Source organism: Oncorhynchus tshawytscha, linkage group LG26, assembly GCF_018296145.1.
Source record: "Oncorhynchus tshawytscha isolate Ot180627B linkage group LG26, Otsh_v2.0, whole genome shotgun sequence".
NCBI classification, from domain to species: Eukaryota; Metazoa; Chordata; class Actinopteri; order Salmoniformes; family Salmonidae; genus Oncorhynchus; species Oncorhynchus tshawytscha.
The window spans coordinates 53,765,299-53,784,872 of record NC_056454.1 but is presented as its reverse complement, the minus strand read 5'-3'; the positions used below and the strand labels follow the sequence as shown (position 1 = coordinate 53,784,872).

At 46.9% G+C, this 19,574-nt stretch overlaps 1 protein-coding gene across 1 annotated transcript in view; it reads left to right on the top strand.

The window, feature by feature from the left end:
• si:ch211-45c16.2 (mitogen-activated protein kinase kinase kinase 13) overlaps nt 1-19,574 on the top strand; it is a 125,983-nt gene that overhangs the window by 63,517 nt on the left and 42,892 nt on the right. Inside the window, exons 2-4 of the mRNA XM_042306845.1 lie at nt 9,269-9,964; nt 10,756-10,939; nt 16,168-16,359. Of these exons, the coding sequence (XP_042162779.1) occupies nt 9,340-9,964; nt 10,756-10,939; nt 16,168-16,359 (1,001 nt within the window). The 5' untranslated portion in view covers nt 9,269-9,339. The remainder of the gene's footprint in view (nt 1-9,268; nt 9,965-10,755; nt 10,940-16,167; nt 16,360-19,574) is intronic.

Genomic DNA, 19,574 nt, shown 5'->3' with positions numbered 1-19,574 from the left:
CGGACCATTTCAGTTTGTCCGTGTTGTGTGGGCGGACCATTTCAGTTTGTCCGTGATGTGTGGGTGGACCATTTCAGTTTGTCCGTGTTGTGTGGGCGGACCATTTCAGTTTGTACGTGATGTGTATGCTGTCTGTGTGGGTGGACCATTTCAGTTTGTCCGTGTTGTGTGGGCGGACCATTTCAGTTTGTACGTGATGTGTATGCTGTCTGTGTGGGTGGACCATTTCAGTTTGTCCGTGTTGTGTGGGCGGACCATTTCAGTTTGTACGTGATGTGTATGCTGTCTGTGTGGGTGGACCATTTCAGTTTGTCCGTGTTGTGTGGGCGGACCATTTCAGTTTGTCCGTGTTGTGTGGGCGGACCATTTCAGTTTGTCCGTGATGTGCGCGCCGAGGAACTTAATACTTTCTTAAACCTTTCCACCTTCTCCATTACTGTCCCATAGATGTGGATTTAAACGGCTCCCTCTGCTGCTTCCTGAAGTCCTCGATCATCTCCTTTGTTTTGTTGACGTTGAGTGAGAGGTTATTTTCCTGACACCCCACTCTGAGGGCCCTCACCTCCTCCCTGTAGGCTGTCTCGTCGTTGTTGGTAATCAAGCCTACTATTGTTGTGTCGTCTGCAAACTTGATGATTGAGTTGCTGCCCTTGGTTAAGTCAATCCTTGGGGCTCATTTCTCTGGTGTGTGTCTGTCTGTGCTGCAGTACAGGATAATCTGACTGCCATAGCTCTCTCACACACAGACACACACACACACACACACACACCCCCCCCCCCACACACACACACACACACTAACCCTTACTGCCTAACCCACTGGATCTCTGGGACTGGGCTGATTGCCTGCTGTCAGATGCCATGTTAGTCAGATGATCCTGAACTGCAGCATCTGGGGATGGAGCAGTTGGCGTGGGGAAGGGATCAGGTTTCTTTCCACAGAACAGAGAATACACACCCTGGACACACACGGCTATGCTAATGCTGTACCAATGCTAACCAGTCTGTTAAACACACGGCTACGGTAGGAGAGTGGAGGGATGCTGTACCAATGCTAACCAGTCTGTTAAACACACGGCTATGCTAATGCTGTACCAATGCTAACCAGTCTGTTAAACACACGGCTACGGTAGGAGAGTGGAAGGATGCTGTACCAATGCTAACCAGTCTGTTAAACACACGGCTATGCTAATGCTGTACCAATGCTAACCAGTCTGTTAAACACACGGCTATTCTAATGCTGTACCAATGCTAACCAGTCTGTTAAACACACGGCTATGCTAATGCTGTACCAATGCTAACCAGTCTGTTAAACACACGGCTACGGTAGGAGAGTGGAAGGATGCTGTACCAATGCTAACCAGTCTGTTAAACACACGGCTATGCTAATGCTGTACCAATGCTAACCAGTCTGTTAAACACACGGCTATGCTAATGCTGTACCAATGCTAACCAGTCTGTTAAACACACGGCTACGAGAGTGGAGAAGAGAGATAGTTGGAGAGCAGGGTCCCTGTGTTCAGGTCTGGAGGGAGGGAGAGCAGGGTCCCTGTGTTCAGGTCTGGAGGGAGGGAGGGAAGGAGGGAGAGCAGGGTCTCTGTGTTCAGGTCTGGAGGGAGGGAGGGAAGGAGGGAGAGCAGGGAGGGGGAAGAACAGGGTCTCTGTGTTCAGGTCAGGAGGGAAGGAGGGGAGGGGGAGAGCAGGGTCTCTGTGTTCAGGTCTGGAGGGAGGGAGGGAAGGAGGGAGAGCAGGGTCTCTGTGTTCAGGTCTGGAGGGAAGGAGGGAGAGAGGGGGAAGAGCAGGGTCTCTGTGTTCAGGTCAGGAGGGAGGGAGGGAGGAGGGAGGGAGGGGGAAGATCAGGGTCTCTGTGTTCAGGCCAGGAGGGAGGGAGGGAGGGAGGGAGGGAGAGCAGGGTCCCTGTGTTCAGGTCTGGAGGGAGGGAGGGAAGGAGGGAGAGCAGGGAGGGGGAAGAACAGGGTCTCTGTGTTCAGGTCAGGAGGGAAGGAGGGAGGGAGGGGGGGGAGAGCAGGGTCTCTGTGTTCAGGTCTGGAGGGAGGGAGGGAGGGAGGGAGGGAGGGAGGGAGGGAGGGAGGGAGGGAGGGAGGGAGGGAGGGAGGGAGGGGAAAAGAGTCTCTGTGTGTTCAGGTCAGGAGCGAGGGAGGGAGGGAGAGCAGTCTCTGTGTTCAGGAAAGTGCTGTTTGAATGAATGCTTACGAACCTGCTGCTGCCTACCACCTGTCACGCCCTGACCTTAAAGAGTTTATTTCTCTATTTGGTTAGGTCCGGGTGTGATTTTGGTGGGCATTCTAGTTTTCTATTTCTTTGTTGGCCGGGTATGGTTCCCAATCAGAGGCAGCTGTCTATCGTTGTCTCTGATTGGGAATCATACTTAGGCAGCCTGTTTTCCACCCTAGTTTGTGGGATCTTGTCTTTGTCTTTATGGGGCGGCAGGGTGGCCTAGTGGTTAGAGCGTGTGACTAGTAACCAGAAGGTTGCGAGTTCAAACCCCCGAGCTAACAAGGTACAAATTCTGCCCCTGAACAGGCAGTTAACCCACTGTTCCTAGGCCGTCATTGAAAATAAGAATTTGTTCTTAACTGACTTGCCCGGTAAAATAAATAAAATAAAATAGTTGCTGTTTACTGCTACAGAGCTTTACGTTCGTTTATATTTAGTTGTTTTGTCTGTGTTTCATTATTAAATATCATGAACACTTTCCACGCTGCGCTGGTCTCACTCGTTCAATGCCAGACGTAACACCACCGTTTAGTCAGATATCAAATCATAGACTTAGTTATAACATAATAACACACAGCAATACGAGCCTTAGGTCATTAATATGGTCGAATCCGGAAACTATCATCTTGAAAACAAAACGTTTATTCTTTCAGTGAAATACGGAACCGTTCGGTATTTTATCTAACGGGTGGCATCCATAAGTCTAAATATTGCTGTTATATTGTACAACCTTCAATGTTATGTCATAATTACGTAAAATTCTGGCAAATTAGTTCGCAACGAGCCAGGCGGCCCAAACTGTTGCATATACCCTGACTCTGTGTGCAATGAACGTGACACAATTTCCCTAGTTTAATATTGCCTGCTAACATTAATTTATTTTAACTAAATATGCAGGTTTAAAAATGTATACTTCTTTGTATTGATTTTAACTTAAGAAAGGCATTGATGTTTATGGTTAGGTACAGTCGTGCAACAATTGTGATTCAATGACAAATGAACCTTTCTAGGGCAGGCGTTCCTCTAGCGGAACCCCTCGACAACATTCTGCTGAAAAGTCCAAATCGTGCGAAATTCAAAAATATTTTTTAGAAATATTTAACTTTCACACATTAACAAGTCCAATACAGCAAATGAAAGATAAACATCTTGTTAATCTACCCATCGTGTCCGATTTAAAAAATGCTTTACAGCTAAAGCACATCATATGATTATGTTAGATCACCGCCAAGTCAAAAAAACACAGCCATTTTTCCAGCCAAAGATAGGAGTCACAAAAAGCAGAAATATAATAGATATAAAATGAATCACTAACCTTTGATGATCTTCATCAGTTGACACTCATAGGACATCATGTTACACAATACATGTATGTTTTGTTCGATAATGTGCATATTTATATCCAACAATCTCAGTTCGGTGATTTTGCTCATAATAAACATTGATAAAAGATACAATTGTTATTCACAGAATTAAAGATAGACTTCTCCTTAATGTGTCAGATTTTCTTTTACATTTAACGGAAAAAGCATAATCTGCCAGAGAAATATCCGCCATTTTGGAGTCAACAGAAGTTAGAAATAACACCATAAATATTCACTTACCTTTGATGATCTTCATCAGAAGGCACCCCCAGGAATCCCAGTTCGACAATACATGACTGATTTGTTCCATAAAGTTCCATAAAGTCCATCATTTATGTCCAAATAGCCACATGTTGTTAGCGTGTTCAGCCCAGTAATCCATCTTCATGAGGCGCAAGCACTTCGTCCAGACAAAAAGTCAAAAAGTTCCATTACAGTCCTTTAGAAACATGTCAAACGATGTATGGAATCAATCATTAGGATGTTTTTAACATAAAACATCAATAATGTTCCAACCGGATAATTCCTATGTCTGAAGAAAAGCACTGGAACGAGAGGTAACTCTGTCGGGAGCGCGTCATGAGACCAAGGCACTCTGCCAGACCACTGACTCAAACAGGTCTCATGAGCCCCTCCGTTATAGTAGAATCCTCATTCAAGTTTCTAAATACGGTTGACATCTAGTGGAAGCCGTAGGAAGTGCAACTTGACTCCATAGACACGGTGTATTCGGTAGGCCAAGCTTTGAAAAACTACAAACCTCAGATTTCCTACTTCCTGGTTGGCTTTTTCTCAGGTTTTCGCCTGCCATATGAGTTCTGTTATACTCACAGACATCATTCAAACAGTTTTAGAAACTTCAGAGTGTTTTTTTAGCCAATACTAATAATAATATGCATATATTAGCATGTGGGACAGAGTAGGAGGCAGTTCACTCTGGACACGCTATTCATCCAAAAGTGAAAATACTGCCCCCTATCCCATCAATTATATGCAACGCAGGACAAGCTAGATAAACTAGTAATATCATCAACCATGTGTTGTTAACTAGTGATTATGTTAAGATTGATAGTTTTTTTATAAGATATGTTTAATGCTAGCTAGCAACTTACCTTGGCTCCTTGCTACACTCACATAACAGGTAGTCAGCCTGCCACGCAGTCTCCTCGTGGAGTGCAATGTAATCGGCCATAATCGGCATCCAAAAATGCAGATTACAGATTGTTATGAAAACCTGAAATCAACCCTAATTAATCGCCCATTCCGATTAATCGGTCAACCTCTAGTCTCTAGAGCCTAGGGATTATAGGATCAGCCTACCATATATTTCTCTCTCTCCCCCCTATCTCTGACTTTCTCTCTCCCTCTATATCTTCCTCTTTCTATATATATATCTCCCTCTCTCTCTCTCTCCCTCTATATCTTCCTCTTTCTATGTATATATATATATATATATATATATATATATATATACATAGAAAGAGGTATAGAGATATAGATATATATATATATATAAGATATATATATATATATAAATATATCCCTCTCTCTCTTCCTTCATAGGAAGGAAGAAGGACCAAGGTGCCGCGTGTTACATGTTCATATTATTTATTCGAAACTGAACACTAAATACAAAATAACAAACGGAATAACCAAAACAGTTCTGACAGGTGATACACAGAAAACAACTACCCACAAAACACAGGTGGGAAAAGGCTACCTAAGTATGGTTCTCAATCAGAGATAACGATAGACAGCTGCCTCTGATTGAGAACCACACCCGGCCAAACACAGAAATAGAAAAACATAGAATGCCCACCCTAACTCACGCCCTGACCAAACCAAAATAGAGACATAAAAATAATCTGGGTGTGACACTCTCCCTCTATATCTTCCTCTCTCTCTCTCTCTCTCTCTCTCCCTCTCTCCCCTCTCTCTCTATTCCTCCCCCTCTCTCTCTCTCTCTCCCTCTATATCTTCCTCTTTCTATATATATATATATATATATATATATATATATATATATATATATATCTCCCCTCTCTCTCTCTCTCTCTCCCTCTATATCTTCCTCTCTCCCTCTCTCTACCTCTCTCTCCTTCTCCCCTATATCTTCCTCTTTCTATATCTCTCTCCCTATCTCTCCCTCTATATCTTCCTCTCTCTATTTTTATCTCTTCCTCTCTCTCTCAATTCAATTTCAATTCAAGGGGCTTTATTGGCATGGGAAACATGTGAAACAAGTGAGGTAGATAATATACAAAAGTGAAATGAACAATACAAATTAACAGTAAACATTACACGTACAGAAGTTTAAAAACAATAAAGACATTACAAATATCATATATATATTTACAGTATATCACAAAAGTGAGTACACCCCTCACATTTCTGTAAATACGTTCCGGGGAGGAAAATGGCTAATTGGGCCCAATTTTCACTTAGGGTTGTACTAATTTTTGTTGCCAGCGGTTTAGACATTAATGGCTGTGTGTTGAGTTATTTTGAGGGGACAGCAAATTTACACTGTTATACAAGCTGTACACTCACTACTTTACATTGTAGCCAAGTGTCATTTCTTCAGTGTTGTCACATGAAAAGCTATACTCAAATATTTACAAAAATGTGAGGGGTGTACTCACTTTTGTGATATACTGATACTTTTGTGATATATATATATATATATATATACAGTGCCTTGCGAAAGTATTCGGCCCCCTTGAACTTTGCGACCTTTTGCCTCATTTCAGGCTTCAAACATAAAGATATAAAACTGTATTTTTTTGTGAAGAATCAACAACAAGTGGGACACAATCATGAAGTGGAACGACATTTATTGGATATTTCAAACTTTTTTAACAAATCAAAAACTGAAAAATTGGGCGTGCAAAATTATTCAGCCCCTTTACTTTCAGTGCAGCAAACTCTCTCCAGAAGTTCAGTGAGGATCTCTGAATGATCCAATGTTGACCTAAATGGTGTGGCAAAAGGTTGCAAAGTTCAAGGGGGCCGAATACTTTCGCAAGGAACTGTATATATACAGTGTTGTAACAATGTACAAATGGTTAAAGTACACAAGGGAAAATAAATAAGCATAAATATGGGTTGTATTTACAATGGTGTTTGTTCTTCACTGGTTGCCCTTTTCTTGTGGCAACAGGTCACAAATCTTGCTGCAGTGATGGCACACTGGAATTTCACCCAGTAGATATGAAAGTTTATCAAAATCGGGTTTGTTTTCAAATTCTTTGTGGATCTGTGTAACCTGAGGGAAATATGTCTCTAATATTGTCATACATTTGGCAGGAGGTTAGGAAGTGCAGCTCAGTTTCCACCTCATTTTGTGGGCATTGAGCACATAGCCTGTCTTGTCTCTTGAGAGCCATGTCTGTCTACGGCGGCCTTTCTCAATAGCAAGGCTATGCTCACTAAGTCTGTACATAGTCAAAGCTTTCCTTAAGTTTGGGTCAGTCACAGTGGTCAGGTATTCTGACACTCTGTACTCTCTGTTTAGGGCCAAATAGCATTCTAGTTTGCTCAGTTTTTTTGTTAATTCTTTCCAATGTGTCAAGTAATTATCTTCTTGTTTTGTCTCTCTCTCTCTCTCTCTCTCTCTCTATATATATATATCTTCCTCTATTTTTCTCTCAATTCAATAGCTTTATTGGCATGGGAAACATGTGTTAACATTGCCAAAGCAAGTGAGGTAGATAATATATAAAGTGAAATAAACAATAAAAATTAACAGTAAACATTACACTCACTGAAGTTTCAAAACAATAAAGACATTACAAATGTCTGTGCTGCTGCTCCAGTTTCAACTGTTCAACCTTATTATTATTTGACCATGCTGGTCATTTATGAACATTTGAACGTCTTGGCCATGTTCTGTTATAATCTCCACCCGGCACAGCCAGAAGAGGACTGGCCACCCCACATAGCCTGGTTCCTCTCTAGGTTTCTTCCTAGGTTTTGGCCTTTCTAGGGAGTTTTTCCTAGCCACCGTGCTTCTACACCTGCATTGCTTGCTGTTTGGGGTTTTAGGCTGGGTTTCTGTACAGCACTTTGAGATATCAGCTGATGTACGAAGGGCTATATAAATAAATTTGATTTGATTTGATTCATATTATATATATATATATACCGTGTTTTAACAATGTAGAAATGGTAAAGGACACAAGATAAAATAAATCCCCCCTCTCTGTCTGTCTGTCTCTCTCTCTCTCTCTCTCTCTCTCCCCCTTCTCTCTCTATCTCTCTCTCTCCCCTCTCTCTCTCTCTCCCCTCTCTCTCTCTCTCTCTCTCTCATCTCTCTCTCCCCCTATATCTTCCTCTTTCTATCTCTCGCTCTCCCCTCTATCCCCTCTATCTCTCTCGCTCTCTCTCTCTATCTCTCCCTCTCTCTCTATCTCTCTCCCTCTCTCTCTATCTCTCCCTCTCTCTCTATCTCTCTCTCGCTCTCTCTCTCTATCTCTCCCCTCTCTCTCTATCTCTCTCTCTCTCTATCTCTCCCCTCTCTTTCTCCCCCTCTCTCTCCCTCTATATCTTCCTCTCTCTATTTTTATCTCTCTCTCCCCCTCTCTCTCTCTCTCTCCCTCTCTCTCTCTCCCCCTCTCTCTCTCCCCCTGTATCTTCCTCTTTCTATATATATACCCAACCGTGAAGGACTCCATGGGCCACTCCAAGACATTGACTTTGTTGTCCTTAAGCCATTTTGCCACAACTTTGGAAGAAGTGCTTCACATTTGGGATGATGTTCTTCGGCATGCAAGCCTCCCCCTTTTTCCTCCAAACATAATGATGGTCATTATGGCCAAACAGTTCTATTTTTGTTTCATCAGACCAGAGGACCTTTCCCCAAAAAGTACCATCTTTGTCCCCATGTGAAGTTGCAAACTGTACTCTGGCTTTTTTATGGCGGTTTTGGAGCAGTGGTTTCTTCCTTGCTGAGCGGCCTTTCACGTTATGTCGATATAGGACTCGTTTGGGTGGCAGCATCATATTGTGGGGGTGCTTTGCTGCAGGAGGGACTGTTGCACTTCACAAAATAGATGGCATCATGAGGGAGGAAAATTATGTGGATATATTGAAGCAACTTCCTGACATCAGACAGGAAGTTAAAACTTGGTCGCAAATGGGTCTTCCAAATGGACAATGACCCCAAGCATACTTCCAAAGTTGTGGCAAAATGACTTAAGGACAACAAAGTCAAGGTATTGGAGTGACCATCAAAGCCCTGACCTCAATCCTATAGAAAATGTGTGGGCAGAACTGAAAAAGTGTGTGCGAGCCAGGAGGCCTACAAACCTGACTCAGTTACACCAGCTCTGTCAGGAGGAATGGGCCAAAATTCACCCAACTTATTTTGGGAAGCTTTTGGAAGGCTACCCGAAACGTTTGACCCAAGTTAAACAATTTAAAGGCAATGCTACCAAATACTAATTGAGTGTATGTAAACTTCTGACCCACTGGGAATGTGATGAAAGAAATAAAAGCTGAAATAAATCATTCTCTCTACTATTATTCGGACATTTCACATTCTTAAATTAAAGTTGTGATCCTAACTGACCTAAAACAGGGAATTTTTTCTAGGATTAAAAGTCAGGAATTGTGAAAAACTCTCTCTCTCTCTCTCTCCCTCTCTCGCTCACTCTCTCTCTCTGCAGGTGACTCCCTGAGTTCAGAGAACCGCTCCTGTCAGGAACGGCCTCTCTCTGTCCGCGACACTGGGCGGCCCATGCTCCCGCAGTGCACCATGGGTAGCTCTCCAGAGGTGCTGTCATGGGCGTCGTGCCCCAGCCTGCTTGTTGGCAAGCTGAAGGAGGAGCTAAAGAACACTGTGGTGGGGGACAGCGTTAAGAAAACTTCCTCTCCCAACACCCCAGCCCCTCCCCTTCTTCTACCCCCCCAGATCATCACAGATCTAGCGCCTCCCACACACCTCCTGGTTCCCCTGATGACGCTCGCCCCACCCCCATGCCAGGACGAGGAGGCTATGCTGGGCACCAGCCCACCAATCACAGCGCTCAGTGAGGACTCTGGGCGGGAGCAGAGACAGTTTGACAACAGCGTGCTCCAATTTCAGGAGCACGAGGAGGCGGAGTCACCGGCGTCATGTGGCCAGGAGGGGTGTGGCAGCGGGGGCGAGGGGGAGGGGACAAGGGAGGGGTTGTGTCCCATACACCAACACCACCCTGGGTCTGGAACCCACAACCACCCTCACCCCCATGATGACATCAAACTGCACTTCCACAGAGCACCGGGAGGAGGGGGGTTCCTGGAGGGCCTGTTCGGCTGTCTCAGACCTGTCTGGAACATCATAGGGAAGACCTACAGCACTGAATACAAGCTGCAGCAACAAGGTACACACTGCCTGCTACTATGTCCAGGTGAACAGGGGGTAGGGGTCAAATCCTGTCCCTCAGGGTGAACAGGGGGTAGGGGTCAAATCCTGTCCCTCAGGGTGAACAGGGGTAGGGGTCAAATCCTGTCCCTCAGGGTGAACAGGGGTAGGGGTCAAATCCTGTCCCTCAGGGTGAACAGGGGGTAGGGGTCAAATCCTGTCCCTCAGGGTGAACAGGGGTAGGGGTGAAATCCTGTCCCTCAGGGTGAACAGGGGTAGGGGTCAAATCCTGTCCCTCAGGGTGAACAGGGGTAGAGGTGAAATCCTGTCCCTCAGAGTGAACTGAGGGTAGAGGTGATTCCTGTCCCTCAGGGTGAACTGGGGGTGGAGGTGAAATTAGATTCCCCAGGGTCGGTTGCACCAGCTGGGCACACGCCTAGTCATAACGGTATGGTTTTAGGCCTGACAGACATGGGTTTAGCCTTGTGGTTGGTCAGCTGGCCATCTGGTTTCCACTAAACCACAACTTGGCAGAAGGTAGTCCAGCGGTTAGTGCGTTGGGCCAGTAACTGTCCTCCCTAGACATGTGGGAGGTCCCGTTAGTTAGTAACATGTCTGTCTGTCTGTCTGTCTGTCTGTCTGTCTGTCTGTCTGTCTGTCTGTCTGTCTGTCTGTCTGTCTGTCTGTCTGTCTGTCTGTCTGTCTGTCTGTCTGTCTGTCTGTCTGTCTGTCTGTCTGTCTGTCTGTCTGTCCTCTCTAGACATGTGGGAGGTCCCATTAGTAACATGTCTGTGTGTCTGTCCTCTCTAGACATGTGGGAGGTCCCGTTTGAGGAGATCTCGGAGCTGCAGTGGCTGGGCAGCGGGGCACAGGGGGCTGTCTTTCTGGGGAAGCTCCATGGCAATGAGGTGGCCATCAAGAAGGTCCGTGAGCAGAAAGAGACAGACATCAAACACCTGAGGAAGCTCAAACACCCCAACATCATCGGCTTCAAGTAGGTCCACTCCCCCTTCCACTGACCCACCGTCATCGGCTTCAAGTAGGTTCACTCCCCCTACCACTGACCCAACATCATCTGCTTCAAGTAGATCCACTACCCCTACCGCTGACCCAACATCATTGGCTTCAAGTAGGTCCACTACCCCTTCCACTGACCCACCGTCATCGGCTTCAAGTAGGTTCACTACCCCTATCACTGACCCAACAACATCTGCTTCAAGTAGATCCACTCCCCCTAACACTGACCCAACATCATCAGCTTCAAGTAGGTTCACTACCCCTACCACTGACCCAACATCATCAGCTTCAAGTAGGTTCACTACCCCTACCACTGACCCAAAATCATCAGCTTCAAGTAGATTCACTACCCCTACCACTGACACTGACCCAACATCATCTGCTTCAAGTAGGTCCACTATCCCTACCACTGACCCAACCTCATCAGCTTCAAGTAGGTTCACTACCCCTAACACTGACACTGACCCAACATCATCAGCTTCAAGTAGGTTCACCACCCCTATAACTGACCCAACGTCATTGGCTTCAAGTAGGTTCACTCCCCCTAACACTGACCCAACATCATCGGCTTCAAGTAGGTCAAATACCCCTACCACTGACCCAACATCATCAGCTTCAAGTAAGTTCACTACCCCTAACACTGACCCAACATCATCGGCTTCAAGTAGGTCCACTACCCCTACCACTGACCCAACATAATCGGCTTCAAGTAGATTCACTACCCCTACCACTGACCCAACATCATCAGCTTCAAGTAGATTCACTACCACTACCACTGACCCAACATCATCAGCTTCAAGTAGGTTCACTACCCCTATAACTGACCCAACATCATCAGCTTCAAGTAGGTTCACTCCCCCTAACACTGACCCAACATCATCGGCTTCAAGTAGGTCCACTACCCCTACAACTGATCCAACATCATCGGCTTCAAGTAGGTTCACTACCCCTACCACTGACCCAACATCATCGGCTTCAAGTAGTTTCACTAACCCTAACACTGACACTTACCCAACATCATCGGCTTCAAGTAGGTTCACTCCCCCTAACACTGACACTGACCCAACATCATCAGCTTCAAGTAGGTTCACTACCCCTATAAGTGACCCAACATCATCAGCTTCAAGTAGCTTCACTCCCCCTAACACTGACCCAACATTATCGGCTTCAAGTAGGTTCACTACCCCTACCACTTACACTGACCCAGCATCATCGGCTTCAAGTAGGTCCACTACCCCTACCATTGAACCAACATCATCGGGTTCAAGTAGGTTAACTACCCCTACCACTGACCCAACATCATCAGCTTCAAGTAGATTCACTACCCCTACCACTTACACTGACCCAGCATCATCGGCTTCAAGTAGGTCCACTACCCCTACCACTGAGCCAACATCATCGGCTTCAAGTAGGTTCACTACCCCTACCACTGACCCTGACCCAACATCATTGGCTTCAAGGAGGTTCACTACCCCTACCACTGACCCAACATCATCGGCTTCAAGTAGGTGCTCTACCCCTACCACTGACACTGAACCAACATCATCGGCTTCAAGTAGGTCCACTACCCCTTCCAATGACCCAACATCATCGGCTTCAAGTAGGTCCACTACCCCTACCACTGACCCAACATCATCAGCTTCAAGTAGGTTCACTACCCCTACCACTGACCCTGACCCAACATCATCGGCTTCAAGTAGGTTCACTACCCCTACCACTGACCCAACATCATCAGCTTCAAATATATTCACGACCCCTAACACTGACACTGACCTAACATCATCGGCTTCAAGTAGGTTTACTCCCCTAACACTGACACTGACCCAACATCATTGTTTTCAAGTAGGTTCACTACCCCTACCACTGACCCAACATCATCAGCTTCAAGTAGGTTCACTACCCCTATAACTGACCCAACATCATCGGCTTCAAGTAGCTTCACTCCCCTAACACTGACCCAACATTATCGGCTTCAAGTAGGTTCACTACCACTGACACTGACCCAACATCATCGGCTTCAAGTAGGTCCACTACCCCTACCACTGACCCATCATCATCGGCTTCAAGTAGGTTAACTACCCCTACCACTGACCCAACATCATTAGCCTCAAGTAGATTTACTACCCCTACCACTTACACTGACCCAGCATCATCGGCTTCAAGTAGGTCCACTACCCCTACCACTGACCCAACATCATCGGCTTCAAGTAGGTTCACTACCCCTAACACTGACACTGACCCAACATCATCGGCTTCAAGTAGGTTCACTACCCCAATAACTAACCCAACATCATCGGCTTCAAGTAGGTTCACTACCCCTACCACTGACACTGACCCAACATCATCGGCTTCAAGTAGGTTCTCCACCCCTACCACTGACCCAACATCATCGGCTTCAAGTAGGTGCACTACCCCTACCACTGACCCAACATCATTAGCCTCAAGTAGGTTCACTACCCCTACCACTGACCCAACATCATCGGCTTCAAGTAGGTTCACTACCCTACCACTGATCCAACATCATCGGCTTCAAGTAGGTTCACTACCCCTAACATTGACCCAACATCATTGGCTTCAAGTAGGTTCACTACCCTACCACTGATCCAACATCATCGGCTTCAAGTAGGTGCACTACCCCTACCACTGACCCAACACCATCGGCTACAAATAGGTTCACTACCCCTAACACTGACCCAACATCATCGGCTTCAAGAAGGTTCACTACCCCTACCACTGACACTGACCCAACATCATCGCCTTCAAGTAGGTTCACTACCCCTAACATTGACCCAACATCATTGGCTTCAAGTAGGTTCACTACCCTACCACTGATCCAACATCATCGGCTTCAAGTAGGTGCACTACCCCTACCACTGACCCAACATCATCGGTTTTGAGTAGGTTCACCACCCCAACACTGACTCTGACCCAACATCATTGGCTTCAAGTCGATTCACTACCCATTCCACTGACCCAACACCATCGTCTTCAAGGAGGTTCACTACCCCTCACACTAGATTACTGTTATAACCCCTGACACTAGATTACTGTTATAACCCCTCACACTAGACTACTGACATAACCCCTCACACTAGACTACTGACATAACCCCTCACACTAGACTACTGACATAACCCCTCACACTAGACTACTGACATAACCCCTCACACTAGACTACTGACATTACCCCTCATACTAGACTACTGACATAACCCCTCACACTAGACTACTGACATAACCCCTCACACTAGACTACTGACATAACCCCTCACACTAGACTACATACATAACCCTCACACTAGACTACTGACATAACCCCTCACACTAGACTACTGATATGACCCCTCACACTAGACTACTGACATAACCCCTCACACTAGACTACTGACATAACCCCTCACACGACTACTGTTATAACCCCTCACACCAGACTACTGACATAACCCCTCACACTAGACTACTGACATAACCCCTCACACTAGATTACTGTTATAACCCCTCACACTTGACTACTGACACAACCCCTCACACTAGACTACTGACATAACCCCTCACACTAGACTACTGACATAACCCCTCACACTAGATTACTGTTATAACCCCTCACACTCGACTACTGACACAACCCCTCACACTAGACTACTGACATAACCCCTCACACTAGACTACTGACATAACCCCTCACACTAGACTACTGACATAACCCCTCACACTAGACTACTGACATAACCCCTCACACTAGACTACTGTTATAACCCCTCACACTAGACTACTGACATAACCCCTCACACTAGACTACTGACATAACCCCCTAGACTACTGTTATAACCCCTCACACTAGACTACTGACATAACCCCTCCCACTAGACTACTGACATAACCCCTCACACTAGACTACTGACATAACCCCTCACACTAGACTACTGACATTACCCCTCACACTAGACTACTGACATAACCCCTCACACTAGACTACTGACATAACCCCTCACACTAGACTACTGACATAACCCCTCACACTAGACTACTGATATGACCCCTCACACTAGACTACTGACATAACCCCTCACACTAGACTACTGACATAACCCCTCACACTAGACTACTGACATAACCCCTCACACTAGACTACATACATAACCCCTCACACGACTACTGTTATAACCCCTCACACTAGACTACTGGCATAACCCCCCACACTAGACTACTGACACAACCCCTCACACTATACTCTTAAAGGGGCAGTAGCCTATTGTAGCCCTTAAAGGGGCAGTAGCCTATTCTAGCTCTTAAAGGGGCAGTAGCCTATTCTAGCTCTTGAAGGGGCAGTAGCCTATTCTAGCTCTTAAAGGGGCAGTAGCCTATTGTAGCTCTTAAAGGGGCAGTAGCCTATTGTAGCTCTTAAAGGGGCAGTAGCCTATTGTAGCTCTTAAAGGGGCAGTAGCCTATTCGAGCTCTTAAAGGGCCAGTAGCCTATTCTGGCTCTTAAAGGGGCAGGAGCCTACCTTGGGTGTACATTTCAAGTTCAATTACAAAATTATTCTGCAGTTATTTTATTGTTATTTACTATGCTACCAATCACATGTACATGTTAATAATAGTATCTTCTGATTACAATTATTATGCCTCATATTTGAACTAAATCCAATATATTAGTTTCCAAAATGTAATTAGGTATATCTAGCTGTCCGATAATGCATTATGATTGAATGGCTTGTCCTATACTTTGTAAAAACCCAGAGTACATGTTGGAAAAAGATATTGGTTCCTTTCTAAACAGTGCAATGTGAATACAAAGAGACCTGAGTACTTTGGCTTTTTTTTTACCCAGAGTTCACTTTAAAAAGGACTGAGACCAGTTATTTTAAAAATAGGACTATATGTGAAAAATCCCTGAGCACATCAGGCGGAACTATTGTTTGAGGAGTTGCTACAGGAGTTTTTGCTGTTGTCTGATTTCAAGTTGTACCCTATAACCATGGAGAATATAATTTAAACATGCTTTTCAGTCTAGTACTAGGCTTAATCTGTGTCTAGGAAATCCGCCCTGAATGTCTCTCTCTCAGTGTCGTCCTTCTGTAGTGCACCCCAACTCCGTGCTAAAGTACCGTTATGGTGTACTGTGTCACATCTTTTTGACTTTGTAACTCATCCTCTCTCCTCTTCTCCTCCCTCTCCTCCCTCTCTTGTCTCTCTCCTCTCCAGGGGTGTGTGCACCCAGGCTCCGTGCTACTGTATCTTAATGGAGTATTGTTCCCAGGGCCAACTCTATGAGGTTCTGAGGGCCGGACGGAAGGTGACCCCCAGACTGCTGGTGGACTGGGCCTCAGGGATCGCCTCTGGGATGAACTACCTGCACCTCCACAAGATCATACACAGAGACCTCAAGTCACCCAAGTGAGTGTCTCTACCCCAACCCTTTCACAACCCTCCCCTAACCCTCCCCCAACCCTCCCCTTACCCCAAACCTCCCTAACCCTCCCCCAACCCACCCCTAACCCTCCCCTAACCCTAACCCTACCCTCCCCCATCCCAAACCCTTCCCTAACCCCAAACCTCCCTAACCGTCCCCCAACCCCAAACCTCCCTAACCCTCCCCCAACCCCAACCCAACCCTCCCCTAACCCTAACCCTCCCCTAACCCTACCCTCCCCTAACCCTACCCTCCCCCAACCCCAAACCTCCCTTAACCCTCCCCTAACCCCAAACCTCCCTTAACCCTCCCCCAAACCCAACCCAACCCTCCCCTAACCCTCCCCCAACCCAACCCTCCCTAACCCCAACCCTCCCTTAACCCTCCTCTAACCCCAAACCTCCCCTAACCCTACCCTAACCCCAAACCTCCCCTAACCCTCCCCCAAACCTCCCTAACCCTCCCCCAACCCTCCCCCAACCCCAAACCTCCCTAACCCTCCCTAACCCTATCCTCCTCTAACCCTAACCCTACCCTCCCCTAACCCCAACCCTCCCCTAACCCTCCCCCAACCCTCCACTATCCCCAAACCTCACCTAACCCTCCCCAACCCTACCCTAACCCTACCCTCCCCCAACCCTCCCCTAACCCTACCCTTCCCCAACCCTCCCCAACCCTACCCTACCCTCCCATAACCCTAACCCTCCCCTAACCGTAACCCTAACCCTCCCCCAACCCTACCCCCCTCCCCCAACCCCAAACCTCCCTTAACCCTCCCCTAACCCCAAACCTCCCCTAACCCTCCCCCAAACCCAACCCAACCCTCCCCTAACCCTCCCCAACCCTCCCTAACCCTCCCTAACCCCAAACCTACCCTAACCCTTCCCTAACCCCAAACCTCCCTAACCCTCCCCCAACCCTCCCCTAACCCTCCCCCAATCCCAACCCTCCCCCAACCCTCCCCTAACCCTACCCTCCCCTAACCCTCCCCCAAACCTCCCTAACCCTCCCCTAACCCTACCCTCCCTAACCCCAACCCTCCCCTATCCCTCCCCTAACCCCAACCCTCCCTAACCCCAAACCTCCCTAACCCTCCCCCAACCCTCCCCTATCCCCAACCCTCCCCCAACCCTCCCCTAACCCCAACCCTCCCCTAACCCTCCTCTAACACCAAACCTCCCCTAACCCTACCCTAACCCCAAACCTCCCTAACCCTCCCCCAACCCTCCCTAACCCTAACCCTCCCCCAACCCCAAACCTCCCCTAACCCTCCACTAACCCTACCCTCCCTAACCCTAACCCTACCCTACCCTCCCTAACCCCAACCCTCCCCTAACCCCAACTCTCCCTAACCTCAAACCTCCCCTAACCCTCCCCCCAACCCTCCCCTATCCCCTATCCCCAAACCTCACCTAACCCTCCCCCAACCCTACCCTAACCCTACCCTCCCCCAACCCTCCCCTAACCCTACCCTTCCCCAACCCTCCCTAACCCTACCCTCGCCTAACCCTAACACTCCCTAACCCTAACCCTCCCCTAACCCTACCCTACTCTACCCTCCCCCAACCCCAAACCGTCGTAATAAAGAGATGGGGAGAGGTATGGCCGTAATAAAGAGATGGGGAGAGGTCTGTCTGTAATAAAGGGATGGGGTGAGGTCTGTCTGTAATAAAGAGATGGGGAGAGGTCTGTCTATAATAAAGAGATCGGGAGAGGTCTGTCTGTAATAAAGGGATGGGGAGAGATCTGTCTGTAATAAAGAGATGGGGAGAGGTCTGTGTGTAATAAAGAGATGGGGAGAGGTCTGTCTGTAGTAAAGAGATGGGGAGAGGTCTGGCCGTAATAAAGAGATGGGGAGAGGTCTGTCTGTAGTAAAGAGATGGGGAGAGGTCTGTCTGTAATGAAGAGATGGGGAGAGGTCTGTCTGTAATAAAGAGATGGGGAGAGGTCTGTCTGTAATGAAGAGATGGGGAGAGGTCTGTCTGTAGTAAAGAGATGGGGAGAGGTCTGTCTGTAATGAAGAGATGGGGAGAGGTCTGTCTGTAATAAAGAGATGGGGAGAGGTCTGGCCGTAATAAAGAGATGGGGAGAGGTCTGTCTGTAGTAAAGAGATGGGGAGAGTTCTGTCTGTAATAAAGAGATGGGGAGAGGTCTAGCCATAATAAAGAGATGGGGAGAGGTCTGTCGTAATAAAGAGATGGGGAGAGGTCTGTCTGTAATAAAGAGATGAGGAGAGGTCTAGTCGTAATAAAGAGATGGGGAGAGGTCTGGCCATAATAAGGAGATGGGGAGAAGTCTGGCTGTAATAAAGAGATGGGGAGAGGTCTGTCTGTAATAAAGAGATGGGGAGAGGTCTGTCTGTAGTAAAGAGATGGGGAGAGGTCTGTCTGTAATAAAGAGATGGGGAGAGGTCTGTCTGTAATAAAGAGATGGGGAGAGGTCTGTCTGTAGTAAAGAGATGGGGAGAGGTCTGTCTGTAATAAAGAGATGGGGAGAGGTCTGGCTGTAATAAAGAGATGGGGAGAGGACTCTGTCTTTAATAAAGAGATGGGGAGAGGTCTGTCTGTAGTAAAGAGATGGGGAGAGGTCTGTCTGTAATAAAGAGATGGGGAGAGGTCTGTCTGTAATAAAGAGATGGGGAGAGGTCTGTCATAATAAAGAGATGGGGAGAGGTCTGTCCATAATAAAGAGATGGGGAGAGGTCTGTCATAATAAAGAGATGGGGAGAGGTCTGGCTGTAATAAAGAGATGGGGAGAGGTCTGGCTGTAATAAAGAGATGGGCAGAGGTCTGTCTGTAATAAAGAGATGGGGAGAGGTCTGGCTGTAATAAAGAGATGGGGAGAGGTCTGTCTGTAATTGAGAGATAGGGAGAGGTCTGTCTGTAATAAAGAGATGGGGAGAGGTCTGGCTGTAATAAAGAGATGGGGAGAGGTCTAGTCGTAATAAAGAGATGGGGAGAGGTCTGTCTGTAGTAAAGAGATGGGGAGAGGTCTGTTATAATAAAGAGATGGGGAGAGGTCTGGCCCTAGTAAAGAGATGGGGAGAGGTCTGTCCTTAATAAAGAGATGGGGAGAGGTCTGGCTGTAATAAAGAGATGGGGAGAGGTCTGTTATAATAAAGAGATGGGGAAAGGTCTGTCTGTAATAAAGAGATGGGGAGAGGTCTGTCTTTAATAAAGAGATGGGGAGAGGTCTGTCT